Source organism: Ailuropoda melanoleuca, chromosome 17, assembly GCF_002007445.2.
Source record: "Ailuropoda melanoleuca isolate Jingjing chromosome 17, ASM200744v2, whole genome shotgun sequence".
Taxonomy (NCBI): domain Eukaryota; kingdom Metazoa; phylum Chordata; class Mammalia; order Carnivora; family Ursidae; genus Ailuropoda; species Ailuropoda melanoleuca.
The window spans coordinates 3,159,878-3,176,782 of record NC_048234.1 but is presented as its reverse complement, the minus strand read 5'-3'; the positions used below and the strand labels follow the sequence as shown (position 1 = coordinate 3,176,782).

General features: G+C 44.8%; 1 protein-coding gene across 3 annotated transcripts in view; it reads left to right on the top strand.

The window, feature by feature from the left end:
* The window catches only part of MYH10 (myosin heavy chain 10), a 123,089-nt gene that overhangs the window by 31,397 nt on the left and 74,787 nt on the right, over positions 1-16,905 (top strand). For all 3 annotated transcript variants that reach the window (XM_019801732.2, XM_034646660.1, XM_002921147.4), the window contains one exon: positions 10,202-10,304. In XM_019801732.2, the coding sequence (XP_019657291.1) occupies positions 10,202-10,304 (103 nt within the window). The remainder of the gene's footprint in view (positions 1-10,201; positions 10,305-16,905) is intronic.

Sequence of the window (16,905 nt, the reverse complement as noted above, 5' to 3'; positions counted from 1 at the left end):
GGACACCCCCCCCCCGGCACATCGATGTTTGTCACCAACCAGGAAGCTCACCCAAGCTTCAGAGTCTAGAGTTTTTACGGGGCTTTTGTTAAGCAGGCAGGATTGATTGAATCATTGGCCATGTACTTGAATTCAGTCTCCAGCCCCTCTCCCTTCCCGGGATATTGGGGTGATTGCCATGGCTCGATGCCCAAACCTCTGAGCACTCGACTGGTCTTCCAGCATGGCCAGTGCCCATCCTGGAACTATCCAGGGGCCTGCTGTGAGGCACCTCATTGACACAAGATCTCAGGGCCCACCCTGAATGACAGACACTTTCCAAGGACTTACGCAGTTCCCTCCCAGGAACCAGGGACAAAGACCAGGCACATTCTTCATTTTATCCTTCAGTTAATAGTCACACAGGAATCTAGGCACTGGAACTCTCCATGAAATGAGTAGAATGAATGAGCTACATTCCGCTCATGAGCTAGGGCAGAAGAGAATTTGTGTGTTTCCTGTCCGCAGTGTCTGGTGAGCGTAACTCCACATACAGTAAGCTGGGAGCCAGCTCAAGTGGGCAGTTTGGGAGCTGGCGTGACCATTTCATTTATTTATTTATTTGAGAGAGGGTGGGTGAGTGAGCAAGCAAGCACGAGTTCGGGGGAGGGGCAGATGGGGAGAGAAAGAAAGATCTCAAGCAGCCTTTGCGCTCAGCATGGAGCCAGTACAGGGCTCAGACTCACGACCCTGAGATCATGACCTGAGCTGAAATCAAGAGTCAGACACTCAACCAACTGAGCCACCCAGGCGCCCCTGTGTGACCATTTTTGATGAGGACTGGAAGCAGGAAGCACTCAGGGAGAGAATGATTGCCTTTGATAGGATGAAAGGTTCGTGAACACTAATTTACTTTTGTCACCAGAAGTGACCTCTGCAGGCATTTGTAATTAGGGTCATTTTAGACTCCTTTGTCCTAAATAGGTTGGATTTCTGGGGTGAGTCTCATAGCGTCTGGTTCTCTCTTCTTGAGCACAGAGTAGCAGTCGGCAAGTACCTTCCCTTTTTTCTTCCTTTTAACTTGTCCAAGTGTCTTATTGTGGATATTTTCAAACATATAGTTGAAAGAATTTTGAGCCAAGGCCCATATATTCCTCAACCTAGATTCTACCATTAATAATTTAGTGTATTTGCTGTATGATAGATTGATCTGTTCATCTCCTATCCGTCCATTGAACATTTTATCTTTTGTGTCAGGAGGAAAATTTTTTTTTCCAGCTTGTGTCCTGCACCTGGGGCTTTGCAAGTTAACTGGCCATAGATTAATAGGAGAAAAGACTACAGCTACCTACACACGCACATGGGGGTACTCAGTGATGAGCGTCTTGCCGAGTAACCAGAAATAAAAGGCTTATATGCTAAACTTGATTTAAAAAAAAAAAAAAGGATTAGGGCTTCAAGGAGAAAGTACAGACCGCTGACTTTGTACTTCCTGGGTGTGTTTTCCCAGTCAGGACATTAACTGGGATGATTGACAGCTGTATTTTCAGGAGGCTCTTCTTAAGGTTAGGTAATGTTTCCTTGTGTGGCTGCTGATAGATATTTTCAGCTTAGTAATTTTTATACCACTTTGATGAGTTATCAGCCCCTTCATTTGATTTATTTCAAGTTCAATTGCAGACATCAGTACACTGCCCCTTAAACACCTCAGTGTCCATAATATTATAACTGAAGTCCAGTATTCACATCTTTATCTTTGGAGCTAAAATTTGTGTATAATGAAATGCACAACTCTTAAGTAATGTGTTTACAAAGCTCCTTGTATAACCTGAACCTCTGTTGAGATAGAGAACGTTACCGGCGCCCTGGAAGGAAGTTCCCCAGCAGAACCCTACCCTCACCTCTTTTCGCCTCAGCACACTTTCTTAATTCTTGGATGCTCCTGGTTATGATATTTAATAACATTTTTCGTGTTCATATCTGTTATAAGCTACATTGTGACTTGAGAAGTATGAAAATGTGAAACAGATTTGAGAGAATAGGCTCTATTCTGTGGTGCCTCTGAGTACTCATCAAATAAGGAAATCCAAGAATGTATAACTGGGATCTTTTAAAACTTAGCACACAGCCAAGCTACTTAAGTTTCCTGTGTGAGATTAATTATTTAGTTATTTTTATTTTCTATTAATAGAACCTTTGTATACTATACATAACCCTGAGATTATGACCTGAGCTGACACCAAGAGTCATACACTCCACTACCTGGGCCACCTGGGCACCCCAGAAGCAATGTTTTTTTAAAAAAATAATAGGTAGTTTGATAGCTTCTCTCTGAGCTTTCCTATTTTAATCACTTACTCTCTACTTTTCCTCCAAAAGGATGAACATCTTCATTTCCCCTCTGGCTTCCTCTGCCTACTACTACCCAGCCAGGCTTCCCCTCTGCAGACCCAGGCCAGGCAGTGTGGGTCCCCACTTACTGGTCCAGCGCCCTGGTCCTTGTTCTCGTGTCCTGCCAAGGTCTGTGGTGAAGACTCTCAGGGTTTCCTTTGTCGTGAGAAAGCTGTGTTCTCCACACTTGATTCCATGCCATCGGCAGTGAAATCCTATTAAGAGTATATCCTCGTGTTGATTTTTCCTCTCCTTAGAATTAAAATTCACAGAGCAGTCACCTTGGTAAGGAAATGATTCTGTTCTCTAAGCTCCCTTTTTAAAGAATGTGTTTACATTTATGATACTCTCACTGCTGGTTAACTCAAGTTTTTCTCCTTTTAAGTATACTTGATGATGTAACAATTGGAAAACAGTGGTTGCTTCACATTAGTCTTCTATCGGGATGTGATGAGGTCTTTTCTTGTTAAGGAATTATCCTGTACAAATACATTAAGTGCCGCTGACCGAGCCAGCCCGGATTTAGAACTGTTAGTTCTTGCTCTGAGTAACCTGCATTGAAAGTTCTAACATAACCGAATCAGTACAATTGATTAACTAGTGAAAACCCTGAAATAGGCCCCAGGAATGCAGTCGACAGATTTTTGACAGAGGATTAAAGGTAACATCTTGAAGCAAAGGGAGGCCCTTTAACAAATGGTGCTGGGACAGCTGGACATCCATATGGTTAAAAAAGGGAGGAAGCATCTAAGCGCCGGCCTTACACCCTTCACAGAAATGAAGACCTAAATGTAAAACCCAAACTGTAATGCTCCTATAAGATAACATAGGAAGAGGGGCACCTGGGTGGCTCATTAGGTTAAACGTTCAACTCTTGATCTCAGCTCAAGTCTTGGTCTCAGGGTAGTGAGTCCGAGCCCCGTGTTGGGCTCCACACAAGGCATGGAACCTACTTAAAGATAACAGAGGAGGAAATGTGGATGATCTTGGGTGTGGTGATGCTTTTTTTGGATACAACACAATGGATGTGATCGATGAAAGAAATAATCTGGACTTCATTAATATTAAAAACTTGTCTGCTAAAGACAATGTCCAGATAATGAAAATAAAAGCCACTGATTAGGACAAAATATTTTTTTCTTCTTCTTCTTTTTTTTTTTTTTTTTAAAGATTATTTGACAGGCAGCGCGGGAGGGAACACAAGCAGGGGGAGTGGGAGAGGAAGAAGCAGGCCCCCAGCGGAGGAGCCCGATTTGGGGCTCGATCCCAGGACTCTGGGATCACGCCCTGAGCCTAAGGCAGACGCTTAATGACTGAGCCACCCAGGCGCCCCTGGGAAAATATATTTTCAAAGGACACATCTGACAAAGAGGATTGTTATCCAAAACATACAAAAAAACCCCTCTTAAAACTTAATAAGAAAGCAAACAACCTTATTTTAAAAATGGACCAAAGACCTTAGCAGACATCTCACTGAAGAACATAACACAGATGGCCAAAGAGCCTATGAAAAGATGTTCCACGCCATGTGTCCTCTTTACACACCTAGAGTGGCCAGCATCTAGAACCTTGACAACCCCAAATGCTGATGACAATGTGGAGGAACAAGAACGCTCGCTCATTCGTTGCTGGTGGGAATGCAGAATGGTGCAGCCACTCTGGAAGACCATTTGTGGGTTTCTTACAAAACTAAGCATACTCTTTTTTGAGAGTTAAAAAAAGACTGAGCCACATAGGTGCCCCAAAACTAAGCATATTCTTACCATGACCCACCAATCCCACTCCTTAGTATTTACCTGTTAAAGTTATGCCTACGCAAAAACCTGCTTTGTACATAATTACCCAAACTAGGAGGCAACCAGGATGTTCAGGTGCATGAATAAACTGGTACGTCCAGATGACAAGAGCCTTACTCAGCACTGAAAACAAACGAGCTCTCAATCCATAAAAAGTCCTGGAGGAACCCTGAATGTGTATTAGTATGTGAAGCCAATCTGAGAAGGCTCCAGACTGATTCCAGTCATAGAGACAGTGAGTGCAAGGGGTGTGGGAGGGAGGGGAGGTGAACCGGCAGAGCGCAGAGGATTTTTAGGGCAGTGAAAATATCCCATATGATATTACAATAGTAGATATGAGTTGTTACATATTTGTCTAAACCCACAGAGTGTACGACACCCGGAGTGAATCCTAATGAAACTTTGGACTTTGGGCGATCATGATACAGCATCATCCTTAGTAAAAACTCTCCCATTTTAGTGATGTTGATAATGGAGGAGACTGCGCATGTGTGGCCGCAGAGGGTATATGGGAAGCCTCTACCTTCTTCTCAGTCTTTAAAATTGCTTTTAAAAAATACTTAAAACCCACATGTAAGGCCATAGTGTGGCGCAGTGGGAAAGCCATCATGTTGTCCAGTAGCTGTCTGGTGTTCTTTTTCACCCACCCTGAGCTAGCTCAGTGACCCCAGGCCAGACCGTCAGCAGCTTTCTCTAGACCACAGTTTGCTTTTTGGACGATCCTTTGCTTTAGAAGCGCTCCAGTCTGAAAACTGGGGGAATTTTTAGATTATTGTAGGTGCATCTCAATGATAGCTAAGCTACAGGGGAGAAGGAAGTATGCACATCAGTCTGTGAATGGAAGTTTAAAATGTTCTCGGCAAATATGCCCCAAAAGGGACTAACCTCTTTGCAAGTGGTCCCTGCATGAATCATTCAGTAGCCCTCTTAGCTCCGATTACAGGTCCTGGTAGCCAAGACTGACCCTAGTGTTAGTGGGATGGAGGACTGAACCCACACCGTCTTGACCACAAAACCTCTGCTCTTGCTAATAAGCTGCTTTCTAACAGAACAGAGTTTTGAGACTGTAGGAAATCAACAGCTAATGTCGCGTGTGGGATTCGCGTGGTTGGTTTTCAAATGGAGGTCATCATCTGAAGGGAGACGTTCAGGCCGAGGGTGTTTTTGAAACTAGACTGAAGTCGATGTATCCAGAGAAGAAAAACAGAAGCAGTTAAGATCTGGGTGAGGAGTTTCTCGTTGGGGAAATGTACCCATGGTCCAGAAGGGAGTCCAAGAAAGATCCCAGAATTGATCACGTGTTAACGATTTGCTTACCCCCTTCTTAGTGCTGTTGGTTTTTACATTTTGTTTTGGATTGTGCATCTCTTTGAGAAGCCACTGAGGGCCGTAGACCTCTCTGGAAAACTGGAGTACCTCCAGCTAGAAACCCCTGATCTGTGTCCTGCTGTCCTGCACCCTCTTGTTGAGCTCACACTTCACTGCATGGACCAGCATGGAAGCCAGCAGCATCTCCAGTGACTTCTTCGGGGGATCTGGTTTTGTTGGTGGAAACGAGAACAGATCCTTTATCATCCTGGCTCTGAGGTCTTGTTCTGTTGCTCTCCTCTCTGAGGGTTCTCCAAACTTGGAGACTTCTGCTGAGCTTTCTGTTTGGCTCCCTCACGTCTTTTAAAGATTTTTTTTTTTTTTAATTTATTCGACAGAGATAGAGACAGCCAGCGAGAGAGGGAACAGAAGGAGGGGGAGTGGGAGAGGAAGAAGCAGGCTCATAGCGGAAGAGCCTGATGTGGGGCTCGATCCCATAACGCCGGGATCACGCCCTGAGCCGAAGGCAGACGCCCAACCGCTGTGCCACCCAGGCGCCCCTGGCTCCCTCACGTCTTTACTCCTGTCCAAACTGCTTTTATTTCTCTGCCTCTGTCTGGGACAGATGTGCCATTTTCCTTTTTAAAAAATTGTTTCCAAGAATTCTAATTCTATGCCTTTGAGTGTGCCACCTCTTTCATATACACATCGGGGATTATCTGGGATAATTTGTTTTTTTGTTTTTTGGTTGTTGTTTGTTTTTTTGGTTTTTTGTTTTTTACTTCTGTTAATACCTTCATCCTCGTCATACCTACTTACTACCACTGTTGCCATTTACCGAGAGACTTTTGGCCGGGGGCAGCGCTAGGCTTCTTACGTGTGTGTTCCCGGGCCTATGAAGTACTGAGGCTGTCATTGAACTGAGTATAAAATGAAGCCCAGAGAGCTGAGTCACTCGCCCAAAGCCCCAGAGCTAGAAAGCAGGGGACAGGATTTCAATCTAGGTGGGTCATGTTGACACCATAACCCACATTTTGAACCATTAACGAGGGCGCTGTAGATTCGTAAAGTAATTCAGGGCTTAGTAACCCAAACTACCCCCTGAGCAGTAGGTGAGCAGCTGAGTGGACAGTAATGGGTGGTGTTCCCTGGCCGCTGACGATGTGCCTCGGGGGGCCTGTGTTCTTTCTTCACCACAGTCTTCTGTGTTAGAAGCTACTGTCCACATTTAAAGACGGGGGCTATGCAGTTCCCCATCTCCCCTCTCAGGAGCTCGCTAGTAATATCTGTCTCTGCTGCAGTGTCTTCTGTGTCAAGGTCCCCTTAGACCTGAAATAGACAAAAATGTCGCTGAGATTCTAAGCAGCTCTTGAAGCACCGCCCAGTGAGTGTGACAGGGAGGGGGAAAAACATGTTCAGGACACACTGAAGCATGTCCAATTGAGAGGAGTTAGTGGAGAAACCACAGAGGCACAACTAAGCAGAAAGGGAACAATCAGAACTATTTTCGAGACAAGTCATCATCAATCTAAATGAGAGGCTCGTTTCTTCGTGTAACAGAAAAATTATTTGTTTGAAGCCAGCCGCCAACATCATGATTAGCCTTGAAACACTAAGTATTTTGAATAAAGTTAACAAAACAGAGAGAAACCACTATCCTAGCTCTTGAGGAATGACGCTTGAATAAGATCTGGATTCTCTCCAGGGACTCGAGAAGCTTCCTGCTGCCCCCGGAGCCCCTGCAGCTTTCTGCCTCGCTGGTGGTGGTCAAATCCCACATTTGCACCGGCGCCCTGGTTCCTGGCAAAGACCTTTGCGTTCGTCTCTCCATCCACCTGATCGTGGTGCCCCCGATTTCACTGGCCCGTTCTCCCTCTTTGGGAGGCTGTCCCTGGACCGTCTCCAGGGAGGTGTCCTCCACTCCTGTCTGCTCGGCCCCTCCCGCCCCCCCAGCCACCTCCTTGTTGTCTTAAAGGCAGTCCTCTCGTCCTGTACTCCTCTTGTTTTTGTGATTTATCATCTCTCTTTTCTTCTGAACTTGAGCTCCACGAGGACCGAGACAAAGGTTCGCTGCTCTGGCTCTTGTACTCAGGAGAATGACCTACACACAGTGGTCGATTTGTTAAGTATTTGTTGAGTGAATGAAATTATTACTTAATCCAGGCACCGGTGGAGGCCAGGTAGAAAATATAAGGGCGTTAATGGCAGGAATAAAAAATATAAAACAGAGCCTAGGAATAAACTTAATAAAACATGTGCAGGAGGACCTGTGTTCATTTATCCAGCACCTGCTGAGCTGGGCACTGGGATTTCAGAGATGTGTACGACAAACACGGTCCTCGCTTCGTGAACATAGAAAACACAAAATTACCTGAGGTAGAGAGGAAGACCTCATCTCCTAAATAATAATAATAATAATAATAATCATAATAATGAAAAAAATAGCCTGCATATTAATATTACTTCTAAATGCTGCCTCTTGTTTATTTGTGGGGGAGGCATAGTGGAACAAAATTATTTGAAGTTTGTTTGAGAAAATAAACTTCAGAGACTACAATGCTGGGTGCTCTGGTTAGTCCTATTTCAGAACTGCTGCAAGGGTGCCTGGGAGGCTCAGTCATTAAGCGTCTGCCTTCGGCTCAGGGCGTGATCCCAGGGTTCTGGGATCGAGCCCTGCATTGGGCTCCCTGCTCTGCTGGGAGCCTGCTTCTTCCTCTCCCACTCCCCCTGCTTGTGTTCCCTCTCTCGCTGGCCATCTCTCTTTCTGGCAAATAAGTAAAAATTTTAAGCAAAACAAAACAAAAAAACTACTGCAGTATGGTTCTGGCCTTACATAAGTTGTGTGTATAAGAAGTAAATATAATATTTCAGATCACAGGGTAATGAGTGTCTTTGTCAACTGCTGATACTAGGATGTGGGCTGAATCATTTGGGGACAAAATTAGATTATATTTTTACCCCAAGCTATTAATTTTTTTTTCCAGATGGATTAAAGATTTCGTTGTAAAAAGTGAGACCATCAAAGTTCTGGGAAAAAATACAGATGGATTTAATAATAGATCTTATAAAAAAGAGAGCATAGGTGGATATAATCTTGGTGCAGGAAAGGCCTTTTTAAGCACGAACAGCAGGCAAAAGACCCTTAGAAAATTTGGTCTATTTGAGTACCTACAGTTCAGAACTTCTAGATGGTAAAACACACAAGGGGACTATTTTTCATGTAACAATGGATAGTGGTTAAGGAGCTTCAAATATAAAATATGGTTATAAACCAGTAAGTGGGTTGTTTCTAGAGTCATCACATCTTGTAGCTAGAAAGGCTCTAATACAGTTCCTACATTGTACAAATGGTGGCGTGAGGGCCCGGAGAAGATTGTTTCCTTACTCAGAGCCGTATATACGACTGGTTGGTCATTTGGCTCCCTTTGCCCAAACCCTCTGTAGCTGAGATTGGAGGTATCTGGGTGCAGAGAATTACAATAATGCAATCAGTAAACTTGAAAAATTAAAGTTGTGGCCAGTTCATGGTACAATTCTGAGTATACTTTCAAGGACAGGTCAGAGTATAATAGAAAAATTAGACTTTCAAGCCTTAGATAAAATAAGCTTAGTGGATTATTAGGCGGCCACATATATAAAATAGTTTCGGGTTTCTGGTGCTTTTCTTCTGTTTTCTGGGTTTTGGGTTTTTTTTTGTTTTTATCTGGGGCTTTTTTTTTTTAATGAAAAATCTAATTAGATAATTTTTCTTTTAATCCAAATTGAGATCTTCTCAATTGGTAAGATAGGTTCACTTTCATCAGATCTTAGGGAGCCTTAAATATTTGAACAGAAAGGCCATAACTTAGGTATCCCTGTGCTTAGCAGCTTACCTGAATTTCAAGATTAGTCCTTGAGTAGAAATAAAAAACAGACTTTGAAATGTGCCAGCCTTGTTTTTAAACATAAAGCACATAAAGCAGTGGCATTTGTCCCAGTTTGTAACAAAAGTCACAGTGTTCATTTTCTGTACAAATTGCGTACTGGCACTGTGCCGACACTGCACACGATTATGTGGATTTAAAAGAATCTGACAAACACACATGCACGGTAAACACTTGTACGAGGTCCTGCTCTCTGCCTCGGGGAGCCTGGGATGTGAGGCCAGCAGTCCTCGGGGGGAGGTTTGACGAGGTGTGTACAAGGTTCTGTGTCGTAGCGCGGGGGAAGGAACAGTTATCAGCTGGGGGGGGGGGGTGCTGAGAAAACCTTGTCTGGACTTGAAGTTGAGCATCAGTGGGCACCCCAGAGTCCTTTNAACCTTGTCTGGACTTGAAGTTGAGCATCAGTGGGCACCCCAGAGTCCTTTCAGCATCTTCAGATTAAATCATCTTCACTGTTCGAGGAGTCCTGTTTCCAGTGTTGGCTGGATTTCTGGGGCCGAGGAATTGTTTTCATGAACTTTTTTATAGTAAATGTCACTTCTCTGGTGGAACCCCCAAACTCCAAGAAAAAACAGCATTGTGAACCTTATCTTGGGTCTTGCACCCCCCCCAAAAGTTTGGGATAATTTAATACCATTTAAAAAAATAATTTTCTGACTTCAGCTGGTAAGGTTTTTTCCCTACTTACACTCTTTTTACTTTCTACCAAGTCTTGTTCCAACTCCATTTAATTTTATCGGTTGTAATTTGGGAACGTGTGTGCTCTGCTTTCTTTAAGGTGGCCTGTGCTACTGTCTCTTTCAGGGGTGAATCGGGTGCTGGGAAGACAGAAAATACTAAGAAGGTCATTCAGTACCTTGCTCACGTTGCTTCTTCGCATAAAGGACGGAAGGACCATAATATTCCTGTAAGTTTTCCTTCTGTTTGTATATGTCTCAGGCTTATTCTTTTGTGATTTCAGAAGCAAGCATCAGGAAGCACAGCATACTGCTGGAACTGACAGCTCCCTTGTCTCCTCCCACCCCCACCCCCACCCAGAAGCTTCCTCTGCTCTGGAAGGAGCAAGGTGACCAGGAAATTTCCATGAGCTAGGTATTTGCACAGGCCAACTGGAATTGACGGTTATAGCTTGAAGGCTAATTCCTTGAGAAGCTTTGGGAAGAACTGTTCACGATCGATGAGCAGTGCTGGTGAAGATTTCTTATTTCCACCAAAGGAAGATCCTCGAGTATCGTTAGCAGTTCTTCCTGAAAGTAGACCGCAGCCTATTGCTACTGCCCACTGCAGCTTGAGGCAGGGGTAGAAATCTGGGGACAGTTGATGATAGAAGAGGGGTAAGAACAGGAGAGTCCGTTACCCTTAAACTTGTAGATCTGCAGAAGTGGCAGGTGACCCAGCCACACCTGCTTTCATGGTTCTGAGCTGCACGTTGACCTGGTGCTTTGGATGTGACTCCCTGCTCAGGGAAAGAGCCCGACTCGCTAACGTTTGCGTTTATCTGTTTGTAACAAACAGCAGGAATCACCTAAACCAGTGAAACATCAGGCAAGTGCTTTTCTCTATGCTTCTTAGTCCTGAATGCTCGCACTAATTTCTGTCTCTAGATCGAGTCTCTGTTAGAAGCAAATATGGTTGGTTCTGAGTGACCTCCCCTGTGAAAACTTAATTTTGGAAATTTGTCGCTTAGAGACGTATTCTTTTGCCAGCAGCATGCCCTTTTGCTTTAAATTTGTTTTCTAGATGAGTTTTAATATTTATTTACCCTTTTATCATGACATTGAATCACATGTTTATGAAGCCTGAACCCTCAGGGTCTCGAATGTCGAAGACCAGGTGGAATTGTTTTGATTCTTAAATGCACAGAAGGCCGGTGTTGTGCCAGACGTTACATTTTGAGTCTGGGGCTGCAACTCGAAAAGTTGTACCTTTTGGGTTAACACATTTCTAGTCTATTAACGTTTTATGGCCCCTGTGTGTTTTAGCCTTAGAAGTTTTCATGATTTAATATATAAAGTTAGCATTTTCTTTATCCAGGGCAGGTAGTGGAGGAGTATTTGTCTTCCTGCTTAGAGAACGCCCCTCCTTCTGGTTCCCCAGAGCACAGCAACGGACAGACCACCAGCCAGAGCATTTCCTGCCACCCAGGAGGAGAGGGAGGGCAGCGCCAAGCCAGATGCCTCAGACAGAAAGGGACGTCTGTCCTGCGCTTAACCCTTTCCCCCGGCACTGGAATGGTTTCGAGGGAATAGGAAGCAGGGAAGGATAATGTTACAGAAATGATTTATTAATATAAAGAAATGATCATAAGTATCTACTGGAATAGTCCTGGATGGCCAGATTTTCCGATGTCTTTCTTAAAATTCTTTAGTTGTCGGACAGCAAAGCTGTCCTCTACCTGTGAGGGCCTCTGATGTTCTTTTGCTCCTTTAGCTGTAGAGCAGATCACTCATCGAAATTGGAAGGATTAATGAAATAATTGTTATCCTAGAGGACACTTAAAGGCTTTTTTGCCAACTACAGAAGGAACCTCTAGACCCGAAATTAGCTTTTCTTTGTGCCCTAGAGGTCACGCCAAAATGACCTGTGATAAAACTGAAAAAATCAACGGACAGACTCGGGTTTTCCAAATCCACAGTGTGGAATGACGTACGTCGTTATCACTAACATTTTGTTTCGATGTCATTTTAAACCACAGCGCGGATCCCCGTTGTGTGTGAGTCGCATGCCAACCCTGAGGTTTTACTTCGGGTCGCAGGAGTCCCTGGGGAGCTGGGTTTCCTGCAGCTTCTCTGCCGTGCTTCCCCGCGTCGTCGGTGTGCATGTCTTGCTGCATGAACTCACAGCGCGGAATCTTCGGTGCTGCTTTTCCCCACGTTTATTTTCGCAGTCATCTAGTCTAGCGCTGGCTGTGCTTCTGTTTCTAGAAACCTGAGAAGAGCGCCTGTTCTCAACTTTGCGTCCCCAGCCCGCTTGAGGAATAGGAGGTACTCCTGAGTGGTAGTGACCCCGGAGGGGGTGGCATCAAGATGTTCCATCTCTGCCCACGCTCCCGCCCCCCCCCCCCCCCCCCCCGTCCCCAGGGACTCCTTCGCCCCATTCTGAGAATGACTGCCGTAAAGCAGTCGTTATGTCGCACGTCTGTACTTGGCAAGGTGTTTCCTTTGGTTTGACATCCCTGGGTTGTGAATTTACATTGAACTTTATGGGCAAAACTCGTTCAGGATCCCAGGAGCCATTTGGATGTGTTTCTGGTGTTTTGTCACTGGACAGAAGCATGAATCGTCAGAACAAAGGGGAAGACATTTCCAGGCTCTTTGCTCAGTCTTTTTTTTTTTTTTTTAACAGCTTTATTGAGGTTTAATTCACATGCCATCAAATTCACACATTCCTACAGTTCAGCGTCATCGTTTTTATTATACTGAGTTACGTAGTCATCCCTGCAGTAAACTTGAGGAACTTCTCATCACCCCAAAAGAAACCCATTAGGCATCCCCTTGCACGTCCCTCCAGCCCCCGGAAACCATTCACCTACTTTCTGTCTTTATGAATCTGCCCACTGTGCGTATTTTATATGAACGGAACCCTGGAGTGTGTGGCTCTCTAGACTGTTCCTCCCCCTCAGCATGATGTTTGCACGGTTTATCTGTGTGGTAGCATGGATAAGTATTCCTTTCCCTGGCCGAATGGTACCCCGTTCTGTTAAATCTATTAATTCGGCCACGTTTCATTTGTCTGTCCGACAGCTGATAGGCCTTTGGATTGTTTCCATTTGGGGGCCACTTTGAATAATGGCTCAGTGAACATTTGTGTACAGTGTTTGTGTGGCCCTGTGTTTCCTGCTCACCTGGCCGTGCGCCTGGGAGTGGCATTGCTGGGTCGTGGTAGTGTTCTGTTTCACATTTTGAGGGATCGCCCCATCCCGCTGATCTTCAGAGTGATGGTGCAGTTCGGCACCCCCCCTGAAATTTACGAGGATGCCAGTTTCCCTGTCTCGTCACCATGTTTGGCCTCCTCATTCTGTTTGAGCCATCCCCGCAGGCCTTTGTGCTTGCCTTTGAAACTTAATCCTTATTATGGAAATACAAATATAAATCAGTTTTCAGAATGAAGGTCACAGTATTTAAGCAGTAAATGGTAAGCGTTTACCTGTACATGTATGGCATACTTCTTCTCACGAGTTAAGTCTTGCTTGGCTTTGTCCCCCAGGCAGCTGGAAGTGGTTTCAGTGACACGCTCCCTCACCGTAGATTGCTGTCACAGACCCTCAAAGTCTGGCACGGAGTCCAGGGCCACTCCAGAGTCTGAGCCCAAGCCAAGTTCAGAGCAGATCTGAAAACAGCTGTTTTCTGAAACTTGACCGTCCCCTAAGAATGACTCTCCTTCAGGCCACCCACCTGCCCTGCCCACTTTGGACTCCTCCACATCTGGATGGCAGCTTCGGGATGACTTCCCGTCTACTACACCGCCTTGAACTAAGGCTGTGACAGATGGCAAGTAGCAAGCACAGAAATGAGAGCCTGCCAGTGGAGATTAAGTCTGGTTCTCAGTACTGTTGCTGAGTGGCTGCCACTGATTTTCAACCGTCTTGTGGGTGGTGGGGACACCTGCAGCTCTACCCAGCCAGGCCTGCAATGCCCAGCACGATCCCAGCCCACGTCCCATTGCTGGCTGAAATGGAGGCTTACCAATTTCAGACTTCTCTTATATCTATCACATAGCAGGTGTATACTAATATACTATACAGTAGACACAAGGGTATGGTTTTCATCATGACTGGTCATCCTTGAAAGCATCATGTAATTCTAAATACTTAAAACTTTAAAAATAATTTCAATAGCTAATGCTAATTTTCCCCCTACATTCCCAAAAGACATTTTTTGTTGTCCTGTAGAATAGAAACGGGACATTGCCCATCTGATTCTAGTGGGAAGGTTAGCACTCAGTCCCCTGAGTGTTTATAAATGGCTTCATAATTTCGTTGAGTGATGTTAGTGCTGTTCAATCAAGATGTGAAATTGTACAACACCAAAATGGTCAAATTTCATGGTAATTTCTTAATTTAAGACCCTTTTTGTGTGTTTCCTGAGGTTAGCTTGGTGTCAAGCTTTTTATGATTCATTTTTAAGTTACTGAGATCTTTACTTGGTATCAGTGATATCACCAGTCCATTAGGAGAAAAGTTAATACCATGACCCTGTTAACATAGTGGCCCAACAGCAGAGGCCTGGGAGGGCCCCAGTCGGCAGGTTATGGTGAAGCAAGGACCCTTCATTCAATTTTTACTGCTGCCTTTGGCTCACCATCAGCCCCTCCCCAAACACTGCTAGCAGATTTGGGGACCTCTGATTGTACATTCATTCAGCAAACAGTCACGGAGCACCCTTCTGACCTCACACTGACTGAGCTAGGTCCAGGGGATATACCAGCTATTGCAAGCCGGCAGAAGAAAGAATAGAATCAGAGACCACACACATAACCACACCCATGTACACTTGCACACAGAAGCAAAGAATCCTTGTAGCCATGTCTAGAGAATATTAAAATGGGGTACGTAATACTTGTTTTACCTCCAAGTTAGGAAAACATTTGAAAGGTAAAATATTCAAGTATTTTTATTATGATTGGACAGGATGATCGTGAGCTAACAGTCGATGTTTAGTGTAAAGGTAATGCCCCATTTATGAAAATTCGGTGTTTTCCTAACAGGTTCTGCATTCTGATCACACAGACTGAGTGAGGTAAGAAGGATTCTAGAGCCCAATTTTTGCAGAGCTAGGACACCAAGGGCCTTGTAAGGTGTTGGTCATGGCCACACTGATGGAGGCAAGTGCTGACCTCCAGGGGAAAGCCCCCCTGTGCCCCGTTAGATTACAGAATAGCTTTTTTTAAAAAGATTTTATTTGGGGGGCACAGGGGGCAGAGGGAAAGGGAGAAAACTTAAGCAGGTTCCCTGCTGAGCAGGGAGCCCAGGTTCATGACCTGAGCTGAAGTCAGATGCCCTGATAACTACCATTCTTTAGTGATGCCTCTCAGTTGTTAAAATTGGTTACCAGGATACCATGTTTAAGAAATCTGGGGAGTGGGGGCAGCTGGGTGGCTCAGTTGGTAAAGCAAGCATCTGCCTTCAGCTCAGGTCATGATCCCCGGGGTCCTGGGATCAAGTCCCAAGTTGGTCTCTTTGCTCAGTGGGGAGTCAGCTTCTCCCTCTCCCTCTGCCTGTCGCTCCACCTGCTTGTGCTGTCAAATAAATAAAATCTTTAAGAAAAAAAAAAAGTCCGGGGAGCCTGTAATGTTCAGAAAGATTTACATCAGAAATAATCTGGTGTTTTGAAGTCCATAAACTGGAGATTCCCTGTACGGGGAACATGTGTTCTAATGCCCAGAAAGGAAGTTTATACCACAGTCGTAGACTAGACTTGAGCCCTGTTGTGATCTAGACAATGCAGATAAACACTACAGGGTAGTCCTGAGGGGAGCATTCTTCACTGTGTCCTGTGCCCCCAGAGTACTTCCCACCCTTTCCGCTGCGTGAAGGAGTCCAACCCAGACTGTGTGTATAGCAAACGTTCGTCGTTCTTTCTGGATCTGCTAATAGAGTGCATCACATAGCAGCTGGCCATCCATTTAAGAATCTCATGGGAGGGTCCTTGTATCCCTCTTTTGCTTAGAGAATCCCATTTGCTAGTGGTTTGTAATCCTTTCTTCAGGTCTAGAATACTGTGGTATCTTAAAACACAGGGTAAGATCTGTGTTTGGAAAAAGCAGATTTCTCTAAGCCGTACGGTATAATTCTAACATTATGTTCCGGGAACACAGCGTCACTTTCTCGTGCTTTTTGTGGCCAGAACTGGCATCAGGCTTTTCCTACAGCTTCCTGTCACGTGTCATGATCAAGGCACATATTAATATTCTTACGCCTTTTATTTGTAAAAATCTGTCTTATAGCCAAATTTGCACATGATTAAAGACACGGAGTCAAGCATAGAGTCTATCACAGACTCTATACTTAGCCTTTTAAATCTGAGCAGAAGTCTCCAGCGCATGCCCGTCTCTGTCCCCTTTGAGAATGGAGGTGAGGATGTTACTCTGTCTGCCTTGTTTAAGAAATTGGATGAAGCCCTTGGAAAAATGGCACGTCTTCCACCAGTCTCGTGGTTATTGTTTTTTTAAAGATTTTATTTGAGAGAGAGAGTGAGCGGGCGGGGGTGGGGGGCAGAGGGAGAAGCAGGCTCCCTGCGGAGCCCGAGGGGGAACTCGATCCCAGGACCCTGAGATCATGACCTGAGCTGAAGGCAGACACTGAACTGACTGAGCCACCCAGGCGCCCCTAGTGGTTATCATTAGAATTGGCTGCCTGAACTTACTGGAAGAAGGCACAGTAGAAATAAAAAGCGTAAGTATTAATATGTTCATCGCAGCATCCTGCTAGATTTCATCTTGTGAAAACCCATTTGCTTTATTTTCAAAATTCTCCGCTTAATTTATGTGCCGTGCGCTCAGAGTTCTCT